This window comes from Podarcis tiliguerta, assembly GCF_965153285.1.
Source record: "Podarcis tiliguerta genome assembly, chromosome: Z".
Taxonomy (NCBI): Eukaryota; Metazoa; Chordata; class Lepidosauria; order Squamata; family Lacertidae; genus Podarcis; species Podarcis tiliguerta.
The window spans coordinates 30,199,463-30,225,107 of NC_139553.1; the positions used below are offsets into that span (position 1 = coordinate 30,199,463).

General features: G+C 42.3%; 1 protein-coding gene across 9 annotated transcripts in view; it reads left to right on the top strand.

Annotated features, from left to right (window-relative positions):
- The window catches only part of DACH2 (dachshund family transcription factor 2), a 314,613-nt gene that overhangs the window by 163,583 nt on the left and 125,385 nt on the right, over nucleotides 1–25,645 (top strand). For 6 of the 9 annotated variants that reach the window (XM_083424218.1, XM_083424211.1, XM_083424212.1 and 3 more), the window contains exons 2-3: nucleotides 3,566–3,681; nucleotides 15,189–15,260. In XM_083424218.1, the coding sequence (XP_083280344.1) occupies nucleotides 3,566–3,681; nucleotides 15,189–15,260 (188 nt within the window). The remainder of the gene's footprint in view (nucleotides 1–3,565; nucleotides 3,682–15,188; nucleotides 15,261–25,645) is intronic. The other 3 variants (XM_083424217.1, XM_083424213.1, XM_083424216.1) reach the window with 1 other exon arrangement.

A 25,645-nucleotide genomic window follows, 5' to 3' on the forward strand; every position in this document is an offset into this window, starting at 1 on the left:
TATTTGTGCCTCTGGAACACAACCGGTGTTCTCTGTCTGGCAGCACAAGGACCGCTGGAGTAGTGGGTGGAGGAATTTAAAGGCTGCACAACAAAGGAATCCAGTGCAACAGCTGTGCTAGCAGAAGCTTTTTGTGCAAGAGACTATTCTTGTTATGCAATCCATCGTGCAACCACCTTTGGTAATGGGCTTGCATTTCCCCTTGTGCAACTAGTATGCTGCTAAGTGACTTCCGCTTAGTGCTACATTGGATACAGCCTCTTCCCTTGTTGTTACATGCTTGGATTGGAGAACTTTTCTCATCCTGAGAGCCATATTCCCTCATGGGGAACCATTTAGGGGAAAGGCCAGAGGTAGAGGCAAAAGTGGGCAAATTGATGCACGTGCTAAAGACTGAGCTTTCTACATACACACATAGGTCCCTCCCTCCATGCATCATCATTATCTTCATAGTTCAAGGTCATACAGCTAGGCAACAGCAGATGAGGGTACAAAGCAAGGCTGGTGAGGGATGTGACCCAGGGAGAGTCCCAAAAGCCAGATACAGAGGCCTGGAGGTCCTGAGGTTCTCCACTTCTGTTATACACAATATATTCTATTTGTTTAATTTTAAACCTTGAACTTCCGTTGAGAAGTCCCATTGCTTGTAAAACAGGAATGCTTGAAGTGGGTTGATCTGTTAGGGGTGGGGATTCTTGGAGTGTATTCAGATCTGCTGTGTCCTTCTCCCCTATTTTAAAGAAAATATAGGGGCTGGTGCGTCATAACCATGCGGTCTCATTCATGGACAAGAAGACCTAACCTTTTGTTTCTGTGAGTAGGGGAGGGAGAGAGAGGGGGGGCGCCACTTTCCTTCTTTTACATTGTGGATTAATATTCTTAGCCACAATTTATAAATGGCTTGATCCAAGGTTGAAAAATGTGAGAATTTTGATAGGCTAGATTGGAGTTGTTACCTGAGCCCATTGCACAGCATTTAGAAGCACCGATCAGTTGATGATGAAGGGAAGCCTAAAAGATAAATTGCTGTGGTCGCTCTTGGAATGTGGTATGCTATACTGTAGTACAATATGCTTAAAAATGTTTCAGGAGCCCCATGAAAGCAGCACAAGTTTCATTCAGCTAGGATACTGAGCTTGGACACGACATCATTTTAGCACAATGAACCTAGTATAGATCCCAGAAATACGTTCTGAAGTCAGTTGGCTCCATTTTACAGGTGGGAGTTTTGAGGTGCACTGGGTTTAAACAATGTTATATGAAGGAGTTTCTTACCAACATATTTTTGTACCAAGGGGGTACAAAATGGAAGGGAGGCTGGTTTCCTTCCACCGCGATGGGCCCAGTGAGTCAGACAGCAAAGAATTAGGGTGGCCATTTGCACATTGCCTAAAGCAAAAATGAAATGCATCACCACAAAAGAAGGGGAAGAGAGCAAAGATTTGCACAAAATTTACATGTGTAAATATTTATGAATAAATGCAAACTTAGAAATAATTTCCATAATTTAAGGCTATGACCAGAGAATAAGAGCTAACTGTTGATGAGAACCTCCAGGGTCCTTATCTTCCCTTCTTATGGTCAATGGTGGCTTATGCCCACCCATTGGGTTTGGTAGGATGCAGGAAGACCAACAGTAGTTGGAGCCAGAAGAGCCAACTAATTCCAGTTTTGTCCCCAGATGAGTACTAGGCAGAGGGGGGCATGAAGGTGACAGGCAGTGCCACATTCTGGACTGGTTGCAAGTAGGAAGGCAGGTGGCTGGGGACAGATTGGGTTTGGTGGGGCAAAGCCTCATGTGCCTCTACTCTTATGGTTCCTATGAGTCTTATGAGACTTATGAGTCATCTAACCTGGTGAGTCTTATTGAGACCTGGTTAGATGAGAAGAGTGAACCAGCTTTGCCCACCTGGGTACCTGGGCAGAAGCATAGGTGATGGTTGCGGGGAGAGAGTTGGCTTCATACATAGAAATTCTACCTTCTCCACCAGGAAACCAATTCATCTGGGAGCCCGGAGCTGCTCTTCAACATAATGTATCAGCTCAAGCCTTGAGTTTTATGGGGGATAGCCTGCTTGGTGGCCCTGCCAGTCTGTTCTGCAATGACAGGGCCTTGTCTGTCATGGCACCCTATTTGTGGAACTCCCTTTCCCTGAAGGAGTGACTATTCCCATTCCTATGTCATCTGAAGTCACATCTTTTCCTTCTTGCCTCTGTGACAACAATTAATATTTTACTGATTGCTGTATTTAACTTGTTCTGTTGTACTGAATGTTTTGATAATTGAAATATTTTTGCTTGTGAGGTTTGTTTGTTTTTGTTTTTAGTTTATTAATGGATTGTGATCATTGTGTTTTGTTTGAATGTGTTGTAAACCACCCCTGGGATATTTTGGGATAAAGCTAGCAATTAAATCAATAAGGGCTGGGTTGCAATTAAATTAAAAGTTGGCTAGCAATTAAATTAATAATGACATGGATCAGAATCTAGAATGCCATCCAGTCACACCCTGAAACAAGGGTGCATGACTAAGAAAATCCCTTTTCTCACCAAAGGTATTGAAGAACCACCGTTATCATGCTTAATCATGAGAGCTGGTGCAGTGTGGTGACGAGATTTGTTTGCTTTGATCCTCATTGCCTGGGGAAGGTTGGGCTGAGAGGTAGCAGCTGTCTCAAGGTCACACACTGTAAATTTTGTGGCTAAATGGGGGTCTGAATCCTGCTCTCACCTGTCAAATCCTCATTCAGCTTAGCAGGACAGTTGCTGCATCTCAGCCCATCCTTCCCCACAGGGTTCTTATGAGGGTGAGTCAGAGGAGCCACATACCGCCCTAAACCTTTTGAAAAAAGAGTGAAATCAAAATTTTGTAGATAGATGAGATTAGAACACTGGGTCATCTAGTAAAGTTGAATATTTGCTCTCTGAAATGGAATGCCACGTTCGTAACCCCTATCCCCCGTGCAGACCATCCAAGTGTCCCCATTTTCCAGGGACAGTCCCAGATTTACAGAAGCTGTCCCCGTTTCTCATTTGATCCTGGAATGTCCTGCTTTCCCTTAGGATGTCCGTATTTTCTCTGGGAAAATGTTGGAAGGTATGGTAGGATGTCCCCATTTTCATCTGAGAAATGTTTGCGGGGTATAGAGTTATCTGACCCCCCCAAGCCATCTGAAGGCAGCCCTGTATAGGGAAGTTAAAAAAAAAAAAAAGTTTAATGTTTTATATATGTTGGAAGCTGTCCAGAGTGGCTGGGGCATCTCAGTCAGATGTGCGCAGTGTAAATAGTAAAATCATTATTATGGAATAGAATTTCCCTGTTTTCATTGGAGAAATGGTGGAGGGTATGTCAAAGTTCAGAAAAGCAGATCACCCCCAACACTTGTTTAATGGCCACTGGCAGAATCGGGTACCGAAAGAGTTAAGGCTGTTGGAGCTGGTTTTGAATACAGCCAAGGCCTCTATGCTATTCAGGACCTTAAAAAATCAATGCAGAGTGCATTACTATGCAAATCCTTTTGACAAAAGAGCTCTGAAAAGTTCATTTTCACTTTTGTTTCAACAGTTCACGACCAGGAAGACCCCCCAAGCGCTCCCTGGGGGTTGCAATACAAGAGAACACGCGCCTACTGCCCCACGGAGTACCAGGCCTCTTATCACCAGGACTTATCTCCCCAACAGGTAATAAAATCCATTGGATGATCGGCTCTGTCTCTCCGTACTGCACAGCAGTTGAAATAAACTAATATTGATCTAACTGCCTTGTCCTTCAGGGCTTTTCAAGCTTTACCAGAGGTTACGCTATTGGATTTTTTGAGCATTCATGAAAAACCCCGTGTGGTGTTGCTGTGCTGACTAAAACCTAATGGATTTGCGATTTAGTTCTTCATTAATCGTAATTTCCTTAAAGGGAAAGTGCCATTAGATACTTGGCTATATGATACGGGCGGAGGCAGGGGTAGGATGCTGATCTTCAAACGGCCTCATAGGCTGCATGAATACCTTCTCTTAAATGTAGAGGCGTGGGCAAAATTATTCTTTCTCCTGCTCTGTCGAAACACATGGAAGCCAACCGTCCAGTACTGCATTACGAAATAGGCAGAGTAGACAATGGCCTATGGGGCCTTTAAAATAATATTGGTTTGGTCTTGAAAGAAAATTACAATCAAGCTTTCTTAGTTCAAAGGCTATCCCACTTGAGCGTGTACACGAGAAACCTCCAGAAACTAAGCTTTCTGTGAGTTGGTGTGTCTCAAGTTCCTGCCAACTCCGGATTCTAATAGAATATTTGTGAGTACTAGGAGATAATTTGCAAGGGGGGGGGCGGTAGGGGAGAAAGATTTTGACTGCCACAGGGTTTAATCCGGTGCTGCAACCATGATCAAAGAGGACCTTCATGCATGGTAATAGCTGTGGGTAACACCAGTAATGTTTCCTGTGGCAGACCATGCAAGATGTAGAGATCATACACATGTGTACATAATGCCTTTGAACATCTGGGTAGGCAGTGCTAGGAGAGCTATCACAGAGGTGGGTAACAGGATCCAGCCATGGGCTAAGTTTGACCCATTTTCGACAATGACAGGTGAAATCAAACTATGAAGGCAAGCACATTGCCTGGAAATTATTCTTTCGCCTGCTCTGTCGAAACACATGGAAACCAATCGTCCAGTGCTGGATTACCAAATAGGCAGAGTAGGCACTTTTAAATAATATTGGTTGGTGTTGAAAGAAAATTACAATCAAGCTTTCTTAGCTCAAAGGCTATCCCACTTGAGCGTGTACACGAGAAACCTCCAGAAACCTCCAGACCCGACAAACTGCTGATCATTCGATTGGGTCTTGCAGTGTGCTGTGCGTGCAGTGCTTCACAAGGCCTGGCAATCAGCTGATTATCGGTGCTTGCAGGGCACAATGCACAGGGCACTGTAAGATCCAGTGATCAGCTGACATCAGGTAGGGGACAGGCCAGCAGGGCTTAGCCAAAATGCCCTTCCATTAGCTGGCTGCTAATTAATTAGGTCCTGGTCTGGGAGTTCCCCACCACTGGGTATCATGTACAAGAGGGCAAAGACTTGTTCTCTACTGCCGCAGAGGGCATGCCTGCATCTACAGGATGGTAGATTTCATTTGAATATTAGGAGATACCTCAGCACCCATTATGTACTTTGTGTACATAATGCTGTAATTCAGTAAAATACATACATAATGCTGTAATTCAGTAAAATAATAAGCAAAAACATTGATATTAATTATAAATTAATTGTTTGCTACGGGTGCTGAGAGTTGTCAGGAGTCCCCTATTCCCCCCAGAGAGCTACAATTCCCAGAGGGATTGGTCCTTTTTTAACCACTCTGGGACTGTAGCTTTGTGAGAGAAACATCAGTGCAGCTCAGGGATTTCCCACAGTTGTAATGTACGGTGTTGTTCAAAGGCAAAGCAAAGGACCTAATACCACAATGTATACCAGTGCCATTATTGTGACTCAGATAAAATGTCGTGAAATGTTGTGAGCGCGCTTTTGGGCACCCCAAAAGTCTTCTTCAGACTTCGAGTTTTGTACAAATGCATATCCATCTCGACTTTTACTGGAAGTTACTGTGTGATCAAACTCTCCCTGAGTAGTTTAGATTGATGGTTGAAGATCTCAGGTTTTTGTCTGCAGGGACTTGTGGTATGTTTGTGTACCCTTCCAACATACAACATCTCCACCCCCGGATGTAGTATGAAGTCATATAGTCTAGGATCTTGTGATGATTGGTATGTTTGGACTTAAGTAAAGCTTGAAAGAGAAATGGGATACCACCATTTTGCCCTGCTTAGAGATCCCCCCCCCTACTGAGTGATCTGACTATGGCCTGTGGACAGAATGCTGAACTATTGGAAGAATTGGACGGACTCAGTTTGACCATTCTCCTTATAAGCTGGGAACATTGGCAGATGTGAAAGAAATGCAAAATCACTTCCAATATGCATTTATTAAAAGGGCAGAAATCGGGACTGGTTGACAAAGATATTTCACAACTGCCGTGTAATGACTGCTTTAAATTACCCCATGGCTGGCTGCTAATTAAAGGTGCAGGAACACACACACACACACACACACACACACTCAGAGCTATGGGAAACGCTAGCGTTAATGCTGATGTTTATTGCAACAAATGCATGAAACATGGCCATCATATGCATGCTCACCTTTAAACATCTAAGTGTTATGCATAATGGAGGCAGGATTTGGTCAGTATCCCCAAACATATGCTACGTGCCCCAAAGTGGAGACGATTAAAAGCAGCAGCTTCATGTGGCATGCGAGACGACATACCATTTTAGCCATCTATATGATACAAAATGTGAAGCAAACAGTACTCCTTTAAAACGACTCTTTCACCCACTGTCTCTGCGGAGACTTGTTCTCGGTGACAAAAATTCTGCTGCGAATTACTTTGATGTTTGTGGCTAATAAATTAATATGATTAAGTTAATGAGCAGCACGAATGTTGCCAAACTCCACAAAGTCCATCTTTTGATTCCTGCTCTCTACATTTGCAGTCCTGCCTTTCCCCCTGTGGTGAGAGGATCGTTGCTTCCTACGCACTGTCACTGTGATAAATGGCAGATCCCACAGTACCCTGTGTTCCATCTGGTGTGCCCTCAAACTAATCCAAAATGAGAAGTATTTTATACAGATCGCACGCTCATGAGTGATGCCTTGCAGGGATCATAGGAAGATCTGATTATTTTTATTTTTAAACTTTCCTCTGATAACAAAGTTGTTCAAGAATAGTATCTAGGTCTGCAAGCTGTAATAGTTAAATTGATCAACTGAAGCTAAATTGGAGTGGGCAAATTTTTGATCTGTGGGGCTGCGAGTTAAGGGAATTCACAAGGTATGTTGATTGCGCTGCAGCACCTGAAAATACTGCCTTTCTCCCAAGTTTTTAAATATTTCTTTTCTTTCAAGACTTCTGTCTCTTTCTTTCTCTCTCTCACCCTCTCCTGTCCCACCTTCCTTAAACATTTTGTTCCTTTCTTTAAACATCAAGCCCGTGGATTTGTTCTTTTTAACATATTTAATGCAAAACTCCTAATCCTTGAGGTGATTGTTGCTGCTGTTTTTACTTTTAATGTAATTACTGAATAGCTTGTCATAGTGGTTGCTGCTGCTGCTGCTATTACTTAAGACCCCATGTCATCTTTGATGTTACCTGCATGGTGGTAGGTAACGGGGAGGCTGATTGCATAAACTGAAACGGATCCCACAACACATCACAAACTATGGCACTACATGCTTCGTTTGGAACTACAACTGCAGAGTCAAGGTCACCCAAAATTAAGCAGCTTTATCCTCAAAGTATATAGCCACTTGGACACTGCTTCCCTACTGTGGGAGGCAGTAACCTCCAGACTGTCTAAAATAACTCTGCTGGCTGACTACTAGAGGATGCAATGCAAGCTGTGAAATAATCATTCTTTGCAGCCCGCATTGCCTCATGGCAGGTATGATTATGCACGCTAACCAGTGTTTGGTTGGCTTCTGAGCAAGACATGTACAAGTTGTGCTAGAGTCTCTGTCCAGCATTTTTCAGAGCCTCAAGCTCCCCAGAATACAGTGTTGGAGTGAATGCTTTGGAATCATGTCAACTGCTTAGCAAAACCAGGGCTTTGACAGATCATCAGCTTTCTCTGCAGTAAGATACCCCAGAGTCAGAGAAATACCTAAAGGACAAAGAAAAACAGTAATGTTCCCCATAGCTTCTGTGCCCCAGAGCAACCACTGCCTCAAAGACTTTGTTGACACTTGGCATTAGATTTATGGGGACTGGTGCACTTAAGACAGGGTGATATTAAAATTCATTTTGAAAGCATGACAATTGTAATAGTAGTGTTCCATATTGTGGAAGGAGATGTGGAAGTTATAGTTTGCTCATTTTTTTATTTATTGTATTTTCAAGGCAGTAGCACTCCTGCTAGTTTGTGGTCTGTTATTGCATTGGGATGTGGGCTCAAGGATTGCCTTGGTATCTAGACTAGAAGCTAAAAGAGAGTCATGTTTTATCATAAAAAATGTTAAGTGGTAATGGCAGCTCTTAGAATAACTTGACTGATAGTGATACCCCCTTTAGTCCATACAATTGAGAGGAACAAAGTAGGCGTTTATTTGCTTTTGACATAAGAAAAGCAAGCCATCATGCTTTTTAAGATGTACAGAATCCCAAATTAGATAAATATTTGCTTTACAGCATAGCATTTAATGTTATGTTTGCCATAATTTGCTGCTATTTTGACAGGCCACAAATAAGAAGTTAGTCTAACACTCCATAAAAATGCAATAAATTAAATACTACTTCCCCGGGAAATAATTATTCCACGTATTTATGAATTGTGCGGGGATCTGCAGTTTGTATCAGAGCTATTCATTTTCTCAGTCAGACTTAAGTAACAAAAAGTAACAAAAAAAGATGGAGGTGGTGGTGGTGGGTTTCTTTTTGATGGCTGGTGAGTTTTTCATCATCCAGATTTTTGTGCATACAGTGGTACCTCTAGTTACAAACTTAATTCGTTCTGGAGGTCCGTTCTTAACCTGAAACTGTTCTTAACTAGAGGCGTGCTTTCGCTAATGGGGCCTCTTGCTGCCGCTGCGCTGCTGGCACACGATTTCCATTCTCATCCTGGGGCAAAGTTCTCAACTTGAGGTAACTCTTCCAGGTTAGCGGAGTTTGTAACCTGAGGCATTTGTAACTCGAGGTACCACTGGTATTAGAAATGACTCTGAAATCTTGTTCATGGGATAGGATTTTAGAGACCCCAGAACAAGAATTGGAGGCCGTTTTCAGTCCAAGGGCCACATTCTCTTCTAGGTAACTTTCTGGGGGCCACAGAAGAGGAGGAGGAGGAGGTAGGAGGAGCCAGAGGAAAAAGTGGAGAGAGCAAATAACAGAGCAATTAACCTTTCTACAGTAGGCCAGTTTCTAGAGGTACTCACATGCCCTTCTCTATCCTTCATCCAGGCAAGCAAGAAGTATTATCAGAATTCATGAACGCATACCAGCTAGGCAAAAACATTCAAGGGAAGGTGCAAAGGAGGGCATTGGGAGATGTGCTCTGAGGAGATGGGGTGTGACTGGTAAAGGGTGTTTGGCCTGGAGAGGGTCCTGAAAGCCAGACAGAGAGACCTAAGATCTTCCATACCTGGCAGGACTCCTAATCTACTTGTAGGCTCCCTTAGTTTTCTACATTTCCATGTTATAGCCACTTTTGCCTTCTTTGAACACACCTCCTCATATGTAGTGGAGGTTGGCCCATTAGAGGAAATGGGACACTGTCCCAACAACATCAGCCTCCCTCAACCAGTCCCCTCCTGCCTGCCTTCTTATTTGCAACCAGTCCATTGGCTGACTGGCTGTCAGCATCCTCCTCCTTAGTCTCTGTGCCTTGCAAGGCACAAGGGCAGCACTGGGCACAAAAATAAGATGCAGGTTGTAATATGTTCCTATTAATATCAGTCACATAAATAAAAGCTGTTATCAAAATATTATATTGCAAACAGGGTTTTAAAAATTATAATGAATTAACAATTACGAAAATACAGCTCGGAGAAACAGACTAGGAAAGAGAGAACAACCTCTTCTGAAAGAACTAGACGATAACCTTTCTGGAATTCTTTAGCATGTTGAAAGAGTATTTTTGCGCTGACTTATTAAATTAGGCAAGGCCACCTTTTCATTTTATTAACAGATTAGGTTTGCCAGATCGTGGACTTTGATTCTGAAAAAATATGGCTAAATCGTTCAGGAACCTATGTCAAACAGAAAATAGACTAAAACAATGTTGAATCAATTTGAGGTGGCTTAAACCTTCGGTGTTGTTGTTTTTACCAGAGGATGATTTGTTAAAGCATGGAGACAGTTCTTTAATGTGTGGTTATGTAATTCAAGGCTTGATTAGGTGGGCTTTTCAGATAATGATGGAAAACAGAAAAATAGTTTTGAGTAAGCCTCTTTTCTCATACTGACTACTACCCTCAAAAGCAGAGAGTAATATACATCAATAATAAGCCACGTATGGATGCCTATGAAGCCAAAGTGTCAACGTTCATAAGAGGGAGGTATCATCAGGTTTGGAGGAACCCCAAGATCTGTAGGAATAGGGAAGCCCAGACAGCCCAGTGAGGACCAAAGCTGCTAAGTTGCCATAAAATGCTGAAGACCTGTTCAGAGTGAGCAAGAGATGTACATCACTGGCCACCTCTGGTGGTCTATGCCCCATTGCTCATTATTTTCATGGTTAAATAGTCTCAATGAATAATAATAACAATAACAATAATAATAATAATAATAATAATAATAGTTTATTCTTTATACCCTGCCCATCTGGCTGGGTTTCCCCTGCTACTCTGGGCAGCTCACAACAAAATTAATGATGATAATAATAATAATAATAATAATAATAATAATAATAATGTGATAAAACATCAGATGTTAAAAACTTCCTTAAATAACCTGCCTTTCTTCCACTGTACAATTCACATGATAGCACACATAGTTTCAGGTTGTGTTATGTAACTATTTTTGATATGATTCTTATTGTTCTTTTATATGCCAATGGTTATTACTGTCTCCGAAGGGACTCACGGCAAAGGCAGTGGTACTGACAAGTAATATAAACACATAAACCATTAACAGTGTTTTGTCTAAGTAAAAGGTTTTTCATACATTACTAAAATTAAATCATTATCACATAGTAGCATATGAGCACCAACAGATTCTCAGCTGTAGCTAAACAATCTGACTCTTAAATTGGGTTTTGTTGGATCTAGCTGTGTCTTCTCCACCTCACCCTCTTCAAATAAGTGCCAGAAAGATAATTGCTGGGCCTTATAAAAACAAAACAACAACAACCCATAAAGTAATATAAAGGAGGCAGAGTACTTGCAGAGTCACCCATTCTATCCAGCCTTCTTTCCCATCCTTCTTACCAGATATCTTGTACAAGTTGAAGGGATCTGTTCTGAGCCCCTTGCTAAATGGGCAACTTCTCTCTCTTGTCACCATTTCCTTATTTTTATGAAATAATCTTTAGAATGTTAGTGTGAAGTGGTGCTGTTGGAGCAAGCAGCTAGGCCAGATGAGGAAGGGCCATAGTTTAGTGGTAGAGTGCCTGTCTTTCACGCAGGAAGTCTCCAATATCCCCAGGTTGGGTTGGAAGAGTCTCCAATCCTGACTCATATCCTGGAGAGCTGCTGCCAGCCAGTGAAGACAGTACTGAGCTAGATGGGCCAATGGTCTGACTCGGGCTACAGCTGCCATCGATCCCCTCTAGTTCAGTTCCTCCAGATTGTGACCATCTAAACCAACCTTAAGAGAGCAAAATGCAGTAACTGTCTTCCAGAGAGAAGGTTCATATAGTGGTAAAGAAGCTGTTTCTAATATGCGGGAATGGGCTGTGTTCCACTATCATTTACATCTCAATAGTTCTGCGCACATATGCAGCAAAGGTTCCTTTTTTGCAATGCATCGCACACCCTCGGTGCTCAGCCGAGTGCAATTGACTTGGCCTCGGCAATCATGGAGCAGGTGACTCGATTATGCTGAAATCAGGCAGAAAATGTCCTCTTCTGGCTACTCAAGTGAATCAGTCAAATTATCAAGTGGCAAAACCAATCTTAGGCCTTGGGCCATTGAAGCTGCCACTTCCTATAAGTCAAGCCTGCATTTTAGTGTGAAATTGTTTTCTTTCTTTTCTTTAAAAACAAAACAAACCCACTTTCATTTATTATGCTTATTTCAGCTAATCTGTTTAGCAAATATGAATTCATCACCCCCCAGGAGTCACTTCAGATGTACAGTCTTCTCTGGAAGCTGTACTGAAATATCAGAGGGCCTGTCGCTGCCAATTTAGTGAGTGTCCAATCTAGGGATGACCTAAATAGGGAGAACAGAATTTCAGCGGTTTGCTTTGGGTTTGGTTCATCTTAGGGCTTTATTTTTTTTTATTTGCAAAAGGTTAAAAAATGGAGAGAGGAGATAAGGGGTGAAAATGGTATAATTCCGAGAGGGGGTATACGACAATTCATATTTTATTTGTACACAGCTCAATTCTAACAGTGCCTACTTGGAAGTAAGTCTGATTGAATTCAGTGAGGCTTACTCCTAGGTAAGTGGGGTTAGGATCACCAGCCTTATTCAGTTGTTGGCATCTGTATAGTGCTTTCTAGTCAGTGAACTCAAGGCAGCCTGCCGTTTAAATTAATGGCATGCTATCTCATAGATGGGAATCAAAAAGGGGGGGGGGGAATGTGTGGAATGATTATGAGGAAAAAGGAACAAAGTGAAGTCTCAGTACCTAAAGAATGATGCATCATTGTGGTGACAGCCCACGTGAATAGGTGAGGAGTCCAATGGCAGTTGGTCATGTCACACCCAGGCCAATGGAGGGGGCTCACTGTCTCTTGTTTGTCCATGATGTAATCATCTCAATAGTTCTTCACACAAGTGGGAAAGCTGCTGTGGGTGGCAGTTCTGGGAGGGTGGGAGCAAAACAGCAGCTGGTCCCAGCTAAGCACATAGCCTAGGTGCTGCTATTTCACTTGTAACTAGGTGGAGAGGGGAAGCTGAATGCCACGCCACTAGAGCAAGCCTTGCTGTCTCAGCTGCCCCTCTGATGTGGCCAGGTTGAAAGGCTGCTGGTGGAGGGAGGCAGTTCTCACTTTGAAGAACCTTTCTGCTATTAATGGTGGGCTTTTAAGGATTTGTCCTCATGCCTGTAATGTTCATAGTGATGTAGTCAGGGGAGGGAAAGGAATCAGGCATCTTGCAGTGGATCCTAAGCCTAGGATTTAAGGGAGTTCAGCAAGCCAAGGGAGGTAACTGCAGGGAAACCAACCAGACCAGCAAAGAAATATCTTAACCATAGATATGTGATATGTGATCATGTGATACTCTGTGACCCATTAACATACTTCAAGTTTAGACTTGGCACAGCCTTATTCTCTTACCCCAGCTTGACACAAGCTCACCCTGACAGTTTCTGATGAAGGATGATGGGGGTAGGAATCCAACAACATCTGGAAGACACCACATTGAGGATAGAGGAAAGTTTCAGAAAGGTGAAAAAAGGAGGCTGATAGGTTTCAGCTGCTGCACAGCAGAACCCAGTGGAAGAGGCCTTTGCTCCTGGTTCAACCACTTGTGGATGTGTCTCTCAAAGCCCCCCGCTTCCACTAAACACTTGTTAATCCCATGGCTCTGAGAAGCAAAGGTTGCTGTTGTTGATGTGGGCCAGCCATTGCTCTGAAAGAGCGGGTGTACCTGAAACAGTAATCATGGCTTTCCACTCTATTATTAAATTAACTGCATAGGGATTGCTCCCCCTCCCCATTTCCTCCTGTGCGTTGATGCATAAATGACATAATTTACCCTCCAATAAATCTAACATCAGATCAGGCCATGGCGCAGTGTACACATACCCAGCAGTCCCATGACAGATTATTTTTGATTGCTTCAGGAGTTTACAACAGCTTGAAACCATTCAAATTTAAAGACATCATTGAAATTTTACAGTGTTCCTAACTCATGCAACAAGCAGACATAGGCCAGCCAGAGGTTTTCTGGAACAGTAGGAGCTGCTGTTAGGTGGTGTCATTCAGGAGAAGGGGTCTGGATCTGTGAGTGTCGACAATTCCAGATTCTCCTCTAGCAAACCTCAAATTATGCAGTTGGAAGACAGTATTCAAATGGGATCTATAAACAATATGTACTTACTGCTCAGTACCACTCTCAGTAGAATAACATTAATAGGGTATCAAAGTCTTACGTTCCAGCTATGCTTTTTCAGCCTGGAGTTGCAAAGTGGCCAACTGCAGGGCATTGAGTGTATAAAGCAGGTCTTGAATAGTAGAATAGCTTACAAGTGGGAACTGCAGCAAGCTATTGCCATATATTAATTTATTTAACAAAATTTATATACCGGATGATTGCAAAACAGCAAGCTATATGCTGTTTACCACAATATAAAATAAAACATTAAAATTACCTGTAAAAAAATAGTTCAATCGGGTATTTAAAACTATTAAAAAGAAAATTAAAATCAGCACTAGCTAAAAAAAGAGAGAAATAAAACACCTGTAACTTCTATATGTCTGGGTAGGTATTCATAAGCCAAAACATTGAAGCAGGGGCCACATTCTCTTCCAAAGGCCACATACTGGTATTTCTGAATCTGTATATTTGCTTTGACACAAAGAGTTCTTACTAGAGATGTGTGCAAGTGGCTTCCCAGAATTCTCCACCCTACCTGTGGAAATGGAGGATAAAGCCATCAATGGGTACTAGCTGAGCTATTGGCTGAGCTGCACCTCCATGGCTGAGCTGTGCCTCCATGGTCAGGGGTAGTATTGCTTCTGAATATCAGTTGTTAGAAGCCATAGTAGGGGAGAGTGCTTTTTTGCTCAGGTCCTGCTTAAGAGTATCCCACAAGCATCTGGTTGGCCAGTGTGAGACCAGGGTGTTGGACTAAATGAGTCATTGGTCTGATCCAGTAGGTTCTTCTTATGCTATTGTGCTGGAGAAACTGGGAAGAGTCATGCTGGTGGTGGAGGAATATTTTGCCAAAGTTCTTCAGCAGGCAGATAACTTATCCCACCGTTTATTGGAGGTAGGGCTCACCATTAGTAGTGACAGTGGCATAACTTCTTTCGTCTCTTTTTTGATGGTATATATTGGTTGTTTCCCACAGCAAGTGGGAGTAGCAGCAACTTTGTTGGCAACCTGACTGCCATTTTGCATCCTGCGCCAGAACGTAGTGTCACCCTAGGGTAATGTGGTGGTGGTGGGCAATGAAAACTTATACTAAAAATGTTGGGAAATATTCAGGGGAAACTCTGCAAAGTGGCCTTACTTTTTTAAAGGTGTGGTGGTAGAAGAAAGGAAAAATCTCAGAAGCTTTCTAAGAAAAGAAAAAAAGTTTTCTGAGAAATTCAGCTCAGCGCTAGAACGTCCCACCATATACCTTATGCGTGGGAAGGCTTTCTAGTCATCTATGAATGAACAAATGTTTCTCTTGCAGGGCCTTCCAGATCTGAAATGCCCACCTCTTCTTGTTCTATCTGTATATATGGACAAAATGACATAAAAGACAGTGTTCCCATTCAATATTATGTAAAGGCTTTTAACAGTGTTTTTCTTTCCAGATATAAGAACTTTGTTTTTCCCTGATGAAAGCCACATAAAGTTTGCAGAGCTCAAGACCCTTCAAATACAAGGTGTTTACTCCTATTTATATCTTGTGTCACATACATCCCCCCCCCCCCCCGGAACATAACTTTGCATACATATATTTTATAAAAAAGCATGTGTGTTTGTATTCCTGCATATGCATATGATTTCTGTCTGTTACCCTTGAATTATTCTAACTTGCAACCACTTGAATGGTGAAAGCTTTGGTGTAGCTGACTTGGCAATCAGTTAAGATATGAGTGGAAAGAAACTCTTCTTATACACAATACATCATTAACTTACTGAGGGTTTTTGTTTTTGTTTAAGCATAGCTGTGTTGGTGCATCTGAGAAATTTCAAAACCCATAGGTGGGCAATAACTTTATATTGACCGACCAGCTAGAATATCCCAAAATAATGAACAAGTTCCTCCAGAGCCTATTAGCTGGCTGGAGGTTAAGCAAAGCAACAGGAGGGATGTGAAGCTGGTATTGTTGAAGCTACAAAATATATATGAATTCATAGTCTTAAGGTGGAGTGTAATAGGAGCTAGACTTACTTGGGCTAGGTTTTTCTAGGTGCTGTGCATGTACTTGAAGATTTGGTGATGGCAGCTACCTTAAGTATCCAGGTGGGCCATGTCTGTATTGCTCTGTTAATGCCATGGACTGACTTAGGTAGGTTCACACATATGGAGGGCACAAGTAGCCAGCAAGTGGTGCAAGCAATGGAAGGTTGAGGCACTCCTAGAGAGGAGCAGGAGGCCCCATAGATCCAGCTGTGATGTAACCATTGTAAGCTGTCTTATATCAAGTCAGGCCATTGACACATCTAGCTCAGCATATGTTGACTGGCAGTAGCTTTCCAAGGTTTCAAACTAGAGTCTTTCGCAGCCCTACTGAGACATGGAGACCAGTGGCGTAGCGTGGGTTGTCAGCACCCGGGGCAAGGCAAGTAATTTGCGCCCCCTAACCCGTGGATTTGCGCCCCCTAACCCATGGATTTGCGCCCCTTAACCCTAACCCCCAGATTTTGCCCCCGGTGCGGCCGCCCCCCCTGCACCCCCCACGCTACGCCACTGATGGAGACTGACCCATGCATCAAAAACAGGTGCTTTTCCTTTGAGCTATGGTTCTTCTGAATGTAGAAAGCTGCCTTATACCACTAGTTCATCTAGCTCAGTGTTGTCTACTCTGTGCCCTACTGAGAGCAGTTCAGGATTATAGACCTGAGTATTTCCTAGCATCTCTTTATAGATGCCAGGGATAGAATTGGGGGCTTTTTAAAAGGATGTGCTGTGCCACTGAGCCACAGCTTCTAAAAGGTATGGCTCCGTTTACCCTCTATTCCAAAAGGGAGAATTGTGCCACTGACTAGGCCAGGAAGCCAGATATTTAGTCATCTGCCTCCGAAAGCGCATTAAAATCTCTCTCTGTGTATGCTGCAGTGTGCTCTAGAACAGCATTCTCCATGCACTTCGATATTGATTTATGTCCACTTGCTGAGCATATTGGCAGCCACTGATTTGGAGGCAGATGTTTAATTCAAGAAGTGGAACACCTGATGTAGAAATTACTTGTGTGCCGTGGGTCTTCAAACATCATGCAGCGTTGAGCACACTAAGATCTCTAAGCCAAGCTCAAAATTGCTCCCAGAACTGAATTGGAGAAACCCACTTAGTTCTATAGTTCCATCCGTGTAGTGTTAGCAGCCACAGAACCTCAGAGTGGAATGAATGCACATACAATGTGCAAGGCCTAATTGTGGGTTCATCGTCTGAAGCCAAGACGCCCCCCCCCCCCCCCCCCGTGCACTTTTTTTGTTCAGGAAGCACACTTTGGGAACATGAATCCTTTGACTAGATGTTGACAGCGCATGTAGCACTTTTACTTGTGAATGCAAACTTTCCTTCTGACCCATGAGATTTCCACTATAAAGAAACTGAGAATAAATCTATTGTTTAGGTTCCAGATGTGGCCACATAGCATCTGGGCAAAGTCACCTGTGCACCTGTAACCTAAAAAATTTATGCATGTTCCAGCATAAATGCTTTAAGTAATACCACAACCTATTTCCTAACGACTTCAGAGGAAGCACGCCCATGCTCAGACTGAAAACATGAATTGTTTGTAATTCTTAAGCATTGTGTATATTAAATGCAATGAGCAATGGGTGGATTTGGGTAGAAAATTAGGTGTAACCATAGCCAAGGGACACATCTCATGTGTGCACTGTGCAGGAATTGTCAAACATGCACAATGTATGCTTTCAGTTTAAGTCTAGCATTTGGTTGATTTCTGTTTAGTATTTCTATCATCTTGTAATTTCCTCCAGAGAAAAGAAAAGAGCAATTTGTACCTTTATGAAGGGGGAGAAATTGCTAATTGAAACCATGTAATAAAAGAGTAATTGAGAGGGGTGTGTGTGTGTGTGTGTGTGTGTGTGTGTGTGTGTGTATACAGTACACACACACACAAAACTAATATATATATATATATATATATATATATATATATGGTATTTTAAACAGATTATTTTTAAAATTACTTTTGTATTTTAAAAGGCTGTAAAGTTGTGTTGTGTGTCAGCACATTCCACCTTCCCTACACATTTCATTTCTGATTTTGTTTTTATTTGCATGAATAGTTAAATCTTTATAAAAATGAGGCTGCAATTAATTGAAACAATTCCAACTGATGTTTTAATGCTTCTGTTTATGTTTTAATAAGTTCCACTGTACACCACTTTCTGCCACCCCCCCCTACAGTTAGGGGATGGGCGACTAATGTGCCCCCCATAGGGTTCTTTGTGAAAACAGCTACAGTGCTAATGAAGAGGAAGAGATGTCTAATCAAGCTTTTGTTAGAGGTTTGTTATGCTAGATTTATAACCAAATGTGGATATAATTTATTTATGGTCCACTGACCACAGATTTACCTTTTCTCCTTCTTCTTCTTCTTCTTCTTCTTCTTCTTCTTCTTCTTCTTCTTCTTCTTCCTATACTTCCCTTCATCTGAGGATCACAGGGCGGTTTACAATATAAAACCACGAAGATACATACCATAGTGCCAAACAAAAACAATACTCCACACACAAGGTTTAAAAGGCCACAAGGAAAAGGTAAAGGTACCCCTGACTGTTAGGTCCATTTGCGGACTTCTCTGGGGTTGCTCACTCATCTCGCTCTGTAGCAAAATGTGGTAGGCCTCCCTTTCCCTTTATCCCTCCAGATGTGGTGAGACTACAAGCATCACCATCCCTCTCCTTTGCCCATGCTCAGTGGTGGAACTGGCAGGGCAAAAAGCCAGGAAACAAAAATCGCTGGGAGCCAGAGCCAATGAAAAGTGGAACCAACTAATACTAGTTTTGTTCCCCATCTTCCTCCCTGCTGAGTTCCAGAAGGGCAACACAGAGGCCAAGGATGTTGGCAGGCAGGGTGGGGGCCAGCAGAGGGCAGACTGAGGTTTGTGGCATTTGCTCCACTGGAGAAGCCTCCACCGGGTGCCAACTGCGATCGATGGGAATCCAGAACATCTGGAGGCAGAAATCTGGGGAAGGCTGGGCTCTGCCCCAAAGGCTACTTTGAGAGACAGCGAACTTTGTTTGCCCCCCCTCACACCAACACAGCCACACCAACAGAGTCCCCCCCCATTTGTAAACTTATTCTTAATGTGAGGATTACCTGAGTGTTTGTTTTCTCCAAAAGCCATAATGTAATCTCAGACCTAATACTCTGACAACCATGCACTAATTAAAACTACAATTATATATATATATATATATATACATATTGCTCAAACAAAACGACTTCATAAACATTACCACAAACTGTTTACCCTCCCCACCAAAAGGAAAATAGGAAGGAAAGGGGGAGAAAACAATTTATGCTCGCTAATACAATTTCCCATTAAAGCTGCTGCCAGGTAAATTAAAAAAAAAAACCCCTCTTGAAATAGTAAGTAAGTGGGAAATTAATTCAACAGTTTAATCTAGAGCTAATAACAGTTGCAAGCTCTGAAAGAGATTGCTACAGCAGGGAGTTAATTAACAGCTTATTCCCTATTTGATAAAAGTAATCCACTCTAATTCCAGTGTAATTTACCTCAATGTAATATAAAATCACAAGCTGCTTCTGGTGCCGGTAATAATTAGCCTTGTCCTATGGCCATGTTGACAATGAAAGTCAGCAGTGGTATTATTATTATTATTATTATTATTATTAGGATGGCGACTTAAATACCTACATTTGAAGATTCTCTCTGAAATCTTCTTAATGTGTTACCCTCAGTGTCTTTGTCTAATTATGGCAGCCTTCCCTCTCCAGGTGTTGCTGGACTACAACTCCCATCATCCCTGACCATTGGCCATGCTGCTGAAGCTGATGGGAGTCGGAGGTCCAAAGACATCTAGAGGACAGCATGTTGTGGGAAGGCCAGTAAATGGTGTGGTCCTGCATCCTCATTTGCACTGTCTCTACTTAACACCTGGAGACTGAGCAAAAAGAAAACAAGCGCAATCCTGAAACTGGTTGCTTAATAGCTTAGAACCAGAGCCCCCTTTCAAGTGACTCAAAGAAGCCCTGTAGGGACATAGGAAGCTGTCAGACCTGGAGATGCCAGAAATTGAAATTGGAACCTTCTGCATACATAGCATGTGCTCTGCCACTGAGCTTGATCAGCTGTGCTCCCCGCCACCATGCTGCATTTAGTGTACCTTGTATTCATACCCATTGTGTGAGTGCCAACAGGGGCCTTTTGTTCATAGGAAAGCTTCTGTGTCAGGCTTCCTCAACCTCGGCCCTCTAGATGTTTTTGGCCTACAACTCCCATGATTCCTAGCTAGCAGGACCAGTGGTCAGGGATGATGGGAACTGTATCTCAAAACATCTGGAGGGCCAAGTTTGAGGAAGCCTGTTCTATGTGATGTCGAATACTACAAAATCAGGGTTCATGAGGAAGCATTTGTGCAACAGCTGCATGTGTGAAGGCCCCCTTCCTGCACATTTTCATCCTTTGCCCATGGACACCAAAGGGTGGAGCTAATCAAAGCACACGGTGTTTGGGAACAGGGCTAGAGGGCACACCTTGCTCTCAAGTCTTGAACTCTTGTTGCTTTAATTGAATGAGGCTTGGGATGAGCTAAGACCAGGGGTAGCCAATTTGGTGCTCTCCAGATGTTGTGGGTGGGAGCTGATGGCAGTTGCAAGTGTGCAGCATCTGGGGGGGTATACCTGCCTTAAGGACTACTTAAGGCCAGCACCAGAGCTACTCTCTTTTTATCTCACCAGCATTAGAAGATTGTTGAGGCCTTTTCCGTGGCAGTGCCTGGATTGCGGAAGTTGATGCCCTAGGATCCCCCCCACCCCCACCCCCAGATTAACAGCTAGGGTTGTCTGTTTCAGCAAGCTTTTGATCTCAGATGGTTGCTGTGCTTTTAAAATGCCTTCCCGTGAATTATCAATGCTGCTTTCGGTGTTTTATCATAACGATGGTTTTCCTATGACATTTTTATTGGTTGCTTTAATCAGTTAGCCATTTTGTGTATATTGTATGGAAAAGTAGGATATAAATATAGTAAAAAACAAAAACAAAATTATGTTTAAAAGTGCTTATTCTGCAAAATTTATTCTGGGTTGTATCAATTTATTTCATTTATAGCCTCCCTTTCTTGTGCTGCAGAATTCATAGCAGTATACGCAGGGAATCCCAGGTGGTCTCTCATCCAAACACTGACCTGACCTGACCTGGAACTGTTTAGCTTCAAGCACACTTGTTGCATGAAGAGTCACGTGGTCTGAAACCCAGTAGAAGACCAAGGAGCTATGTGGAGCACTGACTTAACAAGTGGCAATCCTGCTCCTACCTGCCCCAGAAAATGTTTTAAAGCTGGGGTAGGGAACCTTTTTGGCCTGGCTGGCATTTTATCCTCACCCCATGGGCTAACTGATGTCCTAATCATGCCATGTAACTGACAGGTGGGTTGTTCAAGCCACCTGCTCTTCACTGAGAAGTGAAGAGAGAAGTCCTGCTTTCTGAAGAGTTCAGGTATGTGAGCAGCTGATCTAGCCAATATCTACCGTCACAACCTGACATCACATATGACATCAGGTGTGGGGCAGGTAGTTGTGATTTGAGGAAAATGGCCTCATGGACCAAATGAGTATTGGCACGCCAAATTTGCCCTGTGGGTCAGAGGTTCTCTACCTTTGTTCTAAAGGAATTTCAAGAGAGGAAGTGCAAGTGGGATGGGCTTTTTCTTCTCACACTTATTTATGATGCAGTGAGGCTCCAGGCTGATGTTCTCTTCATATGTTGCTTAGAAAGTGTAGCCAAGTTTCAGGAATGATGAGAATCGTAGTCCATCAATGTCTGGAGGACTCCAGATCCCCACTCCAAGTTAGAACTTCCAGGGCATCTCAGAAACTTAAGATATGGATTTAGATATCAGTTTGTGTGCCCATAGACACTCCATTCCTTCTCTAGTGCCATTGCTGAATAAAATTCAGTGGGCATCCACTATGACCAGGGCCTTTTCTATGAGGGCACCAACTTTGTGGGGTGCCTTATCTAGACAAGTGTCATTAGACCTTAACACTATGTTATTTTAAGGACTTCACTCTTTCAAATAGCCTTTAGTTGCCCGGGTTCAACTTTTAGATTTTAACCTGTTGATTGATTAATTATGGGAATCGGTTGTGCTTGCCACGGCTATGGAATAGGATGGTGCTTTCTGTAACAAATGTTTATTTTTCGTTGTGGGTTGTTTCATGATGTTTCCATTGACTTTTTACTTCTGACCTGCTAAGTGATCAAAGTGAATCAAGTATAGAAGCCAGAATAAAATTTAAAACTATATATATATATATATATATATATATATATATATATATATATATAAAATAAAAAGGCAAATTTAACTGCAGATAAATCTGTCAGTTTCAGTTCTCCAAGTCTCTTCATTTGTCCAGTGTTAAATTTAGTTGTGGAAATTTCCGCAATGATTTTGATTTTTTAAAAAATCTAACGAAGATTTTAATTAAATATACATCTTTGCAACTAGTTTCCCCACATATATTGCATTTCTATGTTATTTTCAGCAATATATGCATTTTTAATGCACACTTTACCATAGCACACAAACATACTTTTTTTTTTTTTACAGGTTGCTTAGCTGGGGAACTGCATTGCAAAATTCAGAGAAGTGTGAATTTCTTAAGGACAACTATATTTTAGTTCACATACGGTTTTAAAAAGTTCAGATGTTCTAGGTTTGCCTTTAAACATGAACTAAACCAGTTTTATTCCCCATCCCGAGATCTAACACAACCTACCCTAATAAAAGTTAGGAACACAGATTTTTAATATCCATAGTTGCTCAGAAAGAACACCTATAGGAACATAGGAAACTGTTACCAAGTTAGCCTTTCAGTCCATTAGCTCAACATTGTCTACACTGGCAGTATCTCTCTAGTGGAGTGAACTTTTTCCATCCCTATGAGGAGATGCCAGGGATTGAACCTTCTCCACGCAAGCCATGTGCTCTACCACTTAGCAGCAGTCCTTCCTCATCTGTACTGTGTGAAGCCTCTGTCACACATCTCAGGTTTGAAATAAGCCAAGCAAGTCATATATTAGCGAGCCTGATTTGCAGCGGGCTTCCTCATTGTTTCATATATTATCTCCCCTGCCCCTGAGCTTTCGCGATAAGGCTCGGATAGATGTCAGAAAAAGAGATCTGCAGTCTGTGGTAAGTAATATTTTTAATCCTCCCATCACTGATCCGTTTGGAGTCGTTCAACAAATGTAAGTAGGGTTTGCTTTTGTTCCGGCTGACTTTTGTTCAATTCTATTAGCATCGGACTTCCTTTAATGTATCCAAAGTACTCCCCGTCGCTTCCTATTACAGATATCTATCAATTAGACTTGACTACATTGTAATCTCTTTACCACCTTCCTCTTACCCTCTCTGAGGCCACTGACCATGCAGGAAATGATAATATTTAAGATAAGTAGGTTTAGTGTGAACATGGGCACCACTGAAGGACTTAATCATAATTTGAAAAGGCTGTTTTGCATAATATATCACTTTGACACTGAGAGTAGAAATAAGTGGTGCATGACATTACTCTATCCAATTAGATGTTAACAAGGGTTAAATGGTGTGTGTGTGTGTGTGTGTGTGTGTGTATATATATATATATATATATATATAGTATAGTTTCTATCTAATATTTGCATACTCTGGAACTCCCTACCTATTGATATTAGGCAGGTGCCTTCACTGTGTACTTTTTCTGCAACTGCTAAAATTGTTTAGTTTAGGGAAACCTACCCAGACACACAGTTTTATTTTGTATATTTGGTTTTCAAAATATGTTGATTTTATCTTTATTTTGATAGTTTCATTATGTCTTTATTTGCTATTTTTAAATGAATATTTTATGCCACGTTGTGTAAACTGTTTTTAATTAAGCGGTTGGGATAGCTATGTGCCCAGATAGGATGACTACTATGTTGCAGAAAAAAAGAGAAAAAGTTTTTGCCAAAAAAAGCAGAGGCTACTGATTCGCAGTTTGCACATGCTAATTCATATGTATAGGTGCAAATTTAGAAATACAGTGGTGCCTCGCAAGACGAAAAGAATCCGTTCCGCGAGTCTTTTCGTCTTGCGAAGCAAGCCCATTAGCGGATTAGTGCTATTAGCGCTATTAGCAGTTTAAGGGCTATTAACGGCTATTAAAGGTTTAAGGATTAGCGGATTAGCTGCTAAAAGGCTATTAGCAGCTTAGCGCTTTAGAAAAAGGGGTTGGGGAGCGAAAAAAAACACTCAAGAATCGCAAGACATTTTCGTCTTGCGAAGCAAGCCCATAGAGAAATTCGTCCTGCGAAGCACCTCTGAAAACGGAAAACCCTTTCGTCTTGCGGGTTTTCCGTCTTGCGAGGCATTCGTCTTGCGGGGCACCACTGTAACTATTCCAGTGTAAATAGGAGCACAATATCTCTCTCCCTGAAGGAGCAGGTATGTAGTCTGGGGGTGCTAGATCTGGCTCTATCACTGGTGTCATTAGAAGCTAGGGGTGCCTTTTACCAGCTTCAGATGGTAAGGCAGGTACAGACTTTCCTGAATTGGGTTAGCTTGACCACAGTACTCAAAGCATTGGTAGTTGAATTGCTGCAATGTGCTCTGCGGAGGGACTACTCTTGAGGTTGCTTCAGAGGCGGCAGCAGCAGTGACTAGGTTGCATGTGGGAACAAACTCCTGCTAGCATATAACACCTTGTTTGTGATATTTGCAATGGTTCCCAAACAGCTATCCAGCAAAGTTAAATGTATACGACCTTATACAACTCGGGGCCAGGTTACTTGAGAGACCACCTTACAGGCACAGTAGTTCACAGTGTTCTGCAGAATACAGTGGTGCCTCGCAAGACGAAATTAATTCGTTCCGCGAGTCTCTTCGTCTAGCGGTTTTTTCGTCTTGCGAAGCAACCCTACTAGCAGCTTAGCGGATTAGCGCTATTAGCGGTTTAGCGGCTATTAGCGGCTATTAGCAGCTATTAAAGGCTTAAGGGATTAGCGGATTAGCTGCTAAAAGGGTATTAGCGGTTTAGCGGCTTAGAAAAAGGGGGTGGGGAGCGAAAAAAAATCTCAAGACTCGCAAGACATTTTCGTCTTGCGAAGCAAGCCCATAGGGAAATTCGTCCTGCGAAGCGCATCGAAAAATGGAAAACCCTTTCGTCTAGCGGGTTTTCCGTCTTGCGAGGCATTCGTCTTGCGGGGTACCACTGTACTTGCTCCCTGAAGTACTGGAAATACCAGAAGCCTGCTGCACAGTAACCTTCAGAGCAGGGCTTCCAGTGGGGCTGCCCCTGTTCTGTATTCCTGATATGTCAAATGCCCACTGTGTACCCTCCAGAAACAATTGGAGACATTTTTCTTCCAACAAGCTTTTTCAGCTAAATGAAATGATCTTTGCTGTAGATGTTGACTTTGTCATGTTTTTAAAATTGTACTTGGTTTTTAAAAGTAATTCAGCTTTTTTTAAAGGCATATACCTATAAATTGCCTTGGGACATATATTTGGAAGGCAATTAACACATCTATAAAAAAATAATAATCTCACTGTAGTGGCGGAATCTGTGGTCAAGTGACCTGTGTGCTGCTCAGTCTGCTGTCCTGGTGTTCACTGTTGATGGGCCAGTTTCAAGGCTCCTACTTTCTCTTCTAATGATCTTTTATCTTTAAACCAGACTTGGACCAGACAGCCCTTCAAATAGATAGCTCCTACAAACAGAGCTGTATCGTTTGTAAAGTAGGGCATATGGCTGCCATAATCATAACCCCCAAAGATTGATCTGGTTTTTGAGGGATGGAATACTAAGACCTTTCATTGAATGGGCAGGGTTCTTTTCAAATATTGGATGACAAGGGTC